Source organism: Lynx rufus, unplaced genomic scaffold, assembly GCF_022079265.1.
Source record: "Lynx rufus isolate CCGP_SWC_20201006 ecotype Redwood Valley unplaced genomic scaffold, mLynRuf1.p SCAF_1, whole genome shotgun sequence".
Taxonomy (NCBI): domain Eukaryota; kingdom Metazoa; phylum Chordata; class Mammalia; order Carnivora; family Felidae; genus Lynx; species Lynx rufus.
The window spans coordinates 190,268,215-190,276,305 of NW_025814823.1; the positions used below are offsets into that span (position 1 = coordinate 190,268,215).

General features: G+C 41.1%; 1 protein-coding gene across 3 annotated transcripts; it reads right to left on the reverse strand.

Moving 5' to 3' along the window:
- Positions 1 to 291: 291 nt before the first annotated feature.
- Positions 292 to 7,889, reverse strand: THG1L (tRNA-histidine guanylyltransferase 1 like). Of its 3 annotated transcripts, XM_047091859.1 has the most exons (6): positions 7,684 to 7,889; positions 6,783 to 6,959; positions 5,644 to 5,813; positions 4,537 to 4,625; positions 3,296 to 3,403; positions 292 to 1,776 (listed from the first exon to the last, which is right to left on the reverse strand). In XM_047091859.1, exons 1-6 carry the CDS (start codon positions 7,872 to 7,874, stop codon positions 1,615 to 1,617), a joined length of 897 nt encoding a protein of 298 aa, XP_046947815.1. In that variant the 5' UTR covers positions 7,875 to 7,889; the 3' UTR covers positions 292 to 1,614. The 3 variants fall into 3 exon arrangements, with proteins under 3 accessions (XP_046947815.1, XP_046947823.1, XP_046947832.1); XM_047091867.1 differs by lacking the exon at positions 7,684 to 7,889 and having other exon boundaries at positions 5,644 to 5,809; positions 6,783 to 6,860; XM_047091876.1 differs by lacking the exon at positions 7,684 to 7,889 and having other exon boundaries at positions 5,644 to 5,718; positions 6,783 to 6,849.
- Positions 7,890 to 8,091: the final 202 nt, after the last annotated feature.

An 8,091-nucleotide genomic window follows, 5' to 3' on the forward strand; every position in this document is an offset into this window, starting at 1 on the left:
TTGACCTATCACAGGATACCGAGGGCCTTACAGCCCAAAGTGCCACAGATCACCCACCATAGGCATCAGAGGCCTTTGGGGTTAAAAATCAGATAAGCAAACCTCAAATCTTCATCGGGGCATGCTGGAAGAGGAATGTAAAACAAGCATTCCAAGTAAATTTTTGTATGTAGAAGTCTGTGAACCACCGCGGTGATGAAGGTATATTTATCCTGGCTTATGTAAAGACATATATACAAAAGTTGGATTCATACACTGTATCTGTATGAGAAAAATAAGTGGAAACGTAGGCCAAGGGAGTTGAAACCTTTATTTTCTCAGAGATTTTTATCAATTACCAAACATGCACCATATTTCTTCCTGTGCAGTGAGTACATGAAGGGAAAAAAATGATTCCAACAGATGGAGTATCAATTAGCGGAGGATGAGACCAGCCGTTGCCTTCAAAAATACATTTTCTTCGTGGCTGTGAAGTCTGCGATGCAAGACCAGGCACTAAAATGTAGACTGCCTCTTAATTCCTACTAGAGCCAAATAATTTTCCTCTGAAATATGAAACCAGGACAGCAGGCAATGGGAGTTCTCTCACCACCTACCCCCACTTGAGGGGGACCCCTCGCTAGTGGTGGTTCTCGAAATTACTGCTGCTGTCCTCCGCTCTTCCTCCCCCATCTGCAGCTGGAACTGACCCATCTGCAGCTGGAACTATTAGGTGTCCTCTGACACCTGCCACTTGTGACCCCAAGGGAAGTGCTAATTCAAATGCCAGTGTTCTGATTACATAGAGGCTACCTGAGAATCCTTTTCAGGAATCCAATAGGAAGGGGACTTTTAAAACTGAAGTATCTAGAAAAAATGGAGTAAATGCTTCTCCCTTCTTGTTCATTCATTCTCACACATTTTCTTTCTTTCATATATACACATAATTCCTTTTCTTTTTAGAAAGAGGTTAAGTGGCCTCGGAAATACCCCTGGCAAGACGACGATCATGCTGACAACTCCACAAAATCGATCTATGGAATATTCATATAAAGACATCCACACTACTACTCATTTGTTCAGCCAAAGGTGCCAACTTGGTAACTGGCACAAAGCGCTCATTCTCCCTGGAATTCCTGAATTCAGAGGCATCTGCAGCCATCAACCCATTACTTATCTCCAGGTCAAAGTACACGGGTAAGAAAGGTGGCTTTAAAGGTCAATGGATTCTGTAGTTAAGAACAGGTGGCTGAGAGTAAAGTTTGGGTTCATGATCTACCATAGGTGGAAAGAGCCGGACACGTTTTTATAAGATTTATGCCACAATGTAAAAATGATTCATTCTGCAAAGCATAAAGTAGTTCTTGCTTTATAAAAATAGGACCACAATTTTTTTTTTTTTTTAAATGCACTTCTACAGAAGGAACCATGTTCCAATACTGCAAAAAAAAATGTTCTACTTAAAGCAGAACAAGATAACCACCCCCATACATCCCTTCTTTTCCTGGTCCCTTTCCAGTCAGTCATGTTATTCCTGGCACACTGTTCTTGGTAGTAAGGATCCTAGGGCCACCTGCTGCCAGGAAACTTAGGGGTCTTGCATGGTTAAGCATGCCAGGACTGAAAAGCAAAGGATCAGCTGTCTTCATCTAGGATCTCTGGATGTTCCTTCCAGAAAGCATCCCCAATAATATCGCAATATAAAGGCACTGGCTTAATCCTGGTCCGAGTCACCGCCATCTTTTTTCCTTCTATTTCTGCTGGCAGCTTGACTTCTTTTGTTGTGACTTCACCCACCTACAGATAAAAGTTAACATATTAACACTGTTAATTGGGTTTGGGAGAGTAGAGGGGGATATGCAGGAAGTTGACTTATTTTATATACTTCCAACAAACATTTTTCAGGTAGATATACAAATACATATCTCAACATACATGAATTTGTTTAAAAACTTTTAAAAAGTTGCTATATTCTGAAAGAAGGTCTTAGGAACAAAGGAGTAATTCCATGTTCCTTATTAACAATAAATATAGAATTAAAGGGTTTTTTTGTTTGTTTTTTTGCTTCTCTCATCTGCGTGAAGAAGTATCCAAGTCTGTGCTAAAGAGCAAATGTGGTTTTAAAATACTAATAAGCTGAAGCTGCCAGTGGGGAGGACTAATTCTTTTTTTTTTTTTAATTTTTTTTTTTTTCAACGTTTATTTATTTTTGGGACAGAGAGAGACAGAGCATGAACGGGGAGGGGCAGAGAGAGAGGGAGACACAGACTCGGAAACAGGCTCCAGGCTCCGAGCCATCAGCCCAGAGCCCGACGCGGGGCTCGAACTCACGGACCGCGAGATCGTGACCTGGCTGAAGTCGGACGCTTAACCGACTGCGCCACCCAGGCGCCCCTGGGGAGGACTAATTCTTTTTTTTTTCAAAATTTTTTTTCAACGTTTTTATTTATTTTTGGGACAGAGAGAGACAGAGCATGAACGGGGGAGGGGCAGAGAGAGAGAGAGAGAGAGAGAGAGACAGAATCGGAAACAGGCTCCAGGCTCTGAGCCATCAGCCCAGAGCCCGACGCGGGGCTCGAACTCACAGAGCGTGAGGTCGTGACCTGGCTGAAGTCGGACGCTTAACCGACTGCGCCACCCAGGCGCCCCGGGGAGGACTAATTCTTAAGGTGCCCCTTAACACCCGAAAACATTCATTAAAAAAAACAACTAAATGAAGGAAATAAATTTAGAGAAATCATTATGCTCAGAAGCTGGCACAGAGAGAAAATATTGGTAAAATTAAGAATCTAGGTAAAGGTACAGAATATTGAAGTATGAATATCTAGGGAATCTCAAGAACATTCTCCAAGTGGTAGAATGCTCATATACAGTGTTTCCCTATGCCTCATATTATAGTTGTCATGGGACGGGGGGACCACTTAATGATATTATCCAGTGTGGAAGAAAGTATTTTTTAAATGTTATATGAATGCAAAAATCCTTCTGTCTGCAGTGTACTCTGTTATGGGGTTTTATTTGATTTGGAGAGCTTATGACACAGGAAAATAAATGAACTAATTCTAAAATCTGTGATTCTGCTTATAAAGAGAAATTCCAGACAACAAAGATTACTAACAAACTGACAAAATTAGTAGCACTGACTGACAAAAAAAAGCATCCAAAATAATATATAGTATCTCATTTAAAAAAGATCTAATTCATGTTAATCAATGGAGTCACATCTTTATACATGTGGTAAGGGACACAAAGTTTGGGATGGGCACAGGCTCTCTTCTTTCTGACCTCCATTTTAATTTGGACACAACAGCATTACCTTCTGCCATATCAACACAGTCCCTTTCCTATACATCAGTGGCTCATTATTGTAGTTGATGTTGAATTCAGAAAACAAAATCTCATTCTTGTCTGCTGCAAGAGTTCCCTGAGAAAATAAAAAAAGATATAAAAAGATTTTTATGTCTGCTCTCTGCCCTCACCCTACCTATCCATTCCACCCTCTATCTAAATTTCCACAAACAAAAAAGTGGAAGGGTTTTACCAAATATCTTATAGATACTAATGAATTTCAATTGTAAGAGCAGTTTAAATCTTATTTAGATGTCTAAATTCATAAAACTGTCTTCTGTAGCAAACAATTGGCTTCAAAAGTCACAACTGGGATGGGGTGACAGGAAAGAGTACTATTCTGTACTACGTAATGTATGTTATCTTATTTGACCCTCATTACCGTCTCCATTTTAGAGAGAACTCTGAAGTTTAGAAAGATTATATAAATTGCCTAAGGCCAAAAGCTGCTTTTATTCTTGTAAGAATCAAAATCTAAACTCAGCTCTTCCAAACTCGGGATAGATCTACCAATATGCCAATTATAATTGCTATCTCTAAATCTTCACCATTACTGTTAATGACAAACATGTATTGTGTAATTATAATGTGCCAGGCATTATATTAAGAGCCATAACAACACATCACCTCATTTCAGTTAGTCATCCCATAAGTAGCACTGGTCATCTAATGATGAACGCCAGTGTTTATTATGTTTTATGTGCTTCATGCCATTTAATTCTCACAATAAACCTATGCAGTGGGAACTGTTACTTTTTACATTTTACCTATAAAGAACTAAGGCAGAGAGGATAAAATTAAATAGAAGTCCCCGAGTACAATTATTTGACTTCCAAAGCCTATACTGTTAACAATACACGCACCCAGAAGGGAATGACAATGATAAAGACGCCTAGTGGGACTGATGAAAAAGAGCATGTGCCCTGTCTAAAGAAGGCAACCAATATGCAGCCCCAGCCATGCACTACCACGTGGGAATGTAGAGCCAGTGTCGCCAATTCCATTTTCTAGCTGAGGACACTAAGACTCAGGGAGAAGCAGTAACTCATCTGGGGTCACAGAATAAGCAGGTAGCAGAGCTGCTACTAGTAAGATCTTTATATCCTTTCAAACCAAAGCAGTGAGAGCTTTAAAAGAATACAAAATGGCATGGGAGAGTGTACAGAAAACCAACCCCAGGTGAGTATTAATGCACTTAAGACCTTATACCTGTAATCTCTCTTGGGCTTGTACTGGTGTTAGTCCAGACTGTTGCACAAGTGCCCAGAAAACTGTATTATAAAGATTATTGACGTGACCTGTGAGGAGAAAAGAGTAGCACTTTTTATACAGATATGATCTTTATGCAATACTCGTGTTTCAAAGAACATTAGAACTCCACCTCTCTGGGGCGCCTGCGTGATTCAGTCAGTTAAGCGTCTGACTTCGGCTCAGGTCTCACAGCTTGTGAGTTCGAGCCCCACATTGGGCTCTGTGCTGACAGCTCGGAGACTGGAGCCTGCTTCAGATTCTGTGTCTCCCTTTCTCTCTCTGCCCCTCCCCAACTCTCTCTCTGTCTCAAAAAATAAACATTAAAAAAAAAAAATTAAAAAAAAAAAAAAAAAAAAGAACTCCACCTCTCTCCTCGAAAGGAGAGAGATCTCGGAGACATTTAGTGATTTACCCAGAACCATACACTGGGAAGATGGGGGGGAAGTGGTCAAGTATAAACAAACTTATTACCTAAAAGTTTTATTCTCTCATTTCACTTATGCTGTGTATAAACTGGTTAACTTACACATTAAACTTAGGAATACTTTCAAAGTTATTTTAGATTAATCCTAGCTCTTTTCTAGTTTTTCTGGGAAAATCAAGATACACCAAATAAGTAAGTCACACAAACATGTCATCATAGTTGTGTAAGGCAGGAGTCACAATTCAAACATCCACTAAGGCCACCATGAACATAAATGCATAAAGCAGAGTAGGTGACCCATGGGGAACAAGAGAGAATGGTACAGTTTATGGCACATTGGCTTGTGTGTGTGTGTGTGTATATATATATATAAAGGCAGCAGTCACTACATAGGTAATATCTAATACTAAGTGGGAATGTAGACCTAGTATTACCAGGTCTCCTGATTTTTCCCAAAAAAACTGGAAATCGGAAACATTTACATGAATCTCCCAAATTTTTCAATTGTTTTCAACTAATTAAAAAAATACAAAATACTGCATTCTAAACAAAATACACATGTGCCAAACCTGTATCAAATCACCACCTCTAATATATGGAACTGGTGGTTTAACTACATCTGTTTATTTGGTTTCACTTACAATCTGCTTGCCGCCAACTGAGGTAGTCCTTTAAGGTCTGGTTGTTAGGATACACTATGACTCTTCCATCAAAGCCTGGGGGATACAGAAGGGGCTGGTCCTCAAAGTAATCTCGCCAATAAAACACATAGCTGGAGGCAAACTGGGAAGCCACATGGGTCATGAACTTACTTGCAGAAGTAAGGCACATTGGGTGGAGCAAGAAAAAAGAAAATACATGATATTAATTCAAAACCATGATAGAGCCTGTGTGTGCAACAGAGTGATTATACAAAGTGTCCAACAAGCCAAGAGATAAAATGTGCTGGACCAAGAAAAACTAAGCAGCCCGCCTCTCTCTCCAGTCCAATAAGTAACTTACTAATACTGAATTTTTGTATGTAGGATGTTATGTGAATTTATGGTTCAAGAGGGTTTTTGTGTGTGTGTTTTTTTTAGCCTTGGAAGGAAGAGAACCATTGTTTTTAAAAAGGCAATTCATATATGCTTTGTTTTCTGTGAGAGTTTTGATATATTGCCAAATGAAATATCAAATTTGTCTATTTTGAGATCCTTGTTAATTAAAAATTTAAGCAATATTGTAAAGCACATATAGGCTGTTCTTGGCTAAAGCCAACCTAGGAATTATTAATATTATTATATTCTAATGGTGTCTGTTTCTAGTCTTAATGTTCAGTGCCAGATCTATGTAGAAGCTAAGGTGATGAGGAATGAAGCAGAAAGAATCAGATAAAGAGGCTTATGTAATGCTCACATAAAAGATAAAAGTACAGGGGCGCCTGGGTGGCTCAGTCAGTTAAGCGTCCGACCTCAGCTCCGGTCACGATCTCGCGGTGCGTGAGTTCGAGCCCCATGTCGGGCTCTGGGCTGATGGCTCAGAGCCTGGAGCCTGCTTCGGATTCTGTGTCTCCCTCTCTCTCTGACCCTCCCCCGTTCATGCTCTGTCTCTCTCTGTCTCAAAAATAAATAAACGTTAAAAAAAAAATTAAAAAAAAAAGATAAAAGTACAACAGTCTAAACAGGAAATATACATTCTGCAGTTGGAATATTCCATCTGCAGTCTGCAAGGCACCAATTAAAAAAAGCAAAAACCAAATGCTGACAGGAAACATTCTCAAGGAGCTAGGACATGGAATTACCTGGCTCTTCTTTTAAACCAATTGCTTTTCCGCTTGAACACAAAGCTGTACTCATCACTCTGTCCATATGCAATCACAATATCCTCCAGTTCTGTCATTACAGTCTGGGCACATTTGGTCATCAGATGGAGAGCACGGCTGTCATTAGGTTTTGCAAAGTTGTGCTTCTCAGCAAACCTTTATGGAAGGAAAAGGGCATGAATGGAAGAGAGCTTACAACCTGACTTATTTAAGAAGTCTACTTTGTTCTCGCCCTGACCAACTGAGAAAAAGGGTCATAATTGCTAAGTCTCCATTCCCTGTTCTGCGAAACGGAGATAAAGTATACTTACTTCACAGGACTGTTGTGAAGATTAGAGGGAGGTAACAAATATACTATGCCTGGCTCCTTGGAAATGCTCAACAAGTGATAAGAACCATTATTAAAATAATACTTTTAAGAATTAAATTCCCATCCTTCTGTTACATTTCTTTTTTATTTTTCCTCCCGCGTATGGCTAGTTACTGATAATCAAAGAACATACTATAAAGTATTGCCCACAGCAAGACCTAAAAAGGTCTCTAGACAGTCTGCCTTCAAATATAACTAACTAAATAGCCGGGCAACTGGCTGAAGAGCTGAAATGCTGCACCGGGGACTGACTTTTTCCACCAGGGCCTTGCTAACAGGTTAGGGTTAGGGTGCCGCAGGCCAGCTGCTCATCACAAGAGCACTCGGCCTCAGTTTAACTACTCAGACCACGCCTTCAAGCACCTGGTAGCTAGCGCGTAGGGTGAGGCTCAATGCCGCGCGCTCATTGGTTGTCGCGTTACCCGGTAACCAAGAGCTGCCGCCACAATTGGCGTTCCATTCCCCGGAAGCCCTGGGGCACCTTGCTGCCTCAAACCAAACTCCGCTCACCGATGGAAATTCCTGCCGTCCAGCCGCACCACCACCCAACAGTGGGCCAGGCAGGTGTCGTCAGCCTCGAAGTTCCGCACGTACTCGAACTTGCTCTTTGCCATGGCCGCCCCCAATTTCAAGCACCGTCTCAGACTAACGGAAGTGACGGCCCAGCAGTCGCGAACTTTCACATTGCATGCGGACCACATTCGCCCCGCGGAAGGTGAAGGACCAAGAAAGCCTCGCCCCGGAAGTTCCTGTGTCTCTTAGTGGCCGCTCTAGCTGTAGTGGAGGTCCTCATCTCTCTCGCCTCTCCTTGTAGTTCTTAATCCACTTCCGGGCGTGTAAGAAGCGTTCCATTGTACCTTTCGTACTACACACGGTTGTCAGATTTTTCTCCTCCGTTATGCAGCAAGTCACTCTCAC

Coding starts and splice junctions, on each gene's coding strand:
- THG1L (XM_047091859.1), bottom strand. CDS start 7,874: ATGTGGTCCGCATGCAATGTGAAAGTTCGCGACTGCTGGGCCGTCACT. Junction 5,814..6,782: donor TGGTTTAAAAGAAGAGCCAG/GTAATTCCATGT, acceptor TACTTCTGCAAG/TAAGTTCATGACCCATGTGG. Junction 4,626..5,643: donor CAGTTGGCGGCAAGCAGATT/GTAAGTGAAACC, acceptor TTCTCCTCACAG/GTCACGTCAATAATCTTTAT.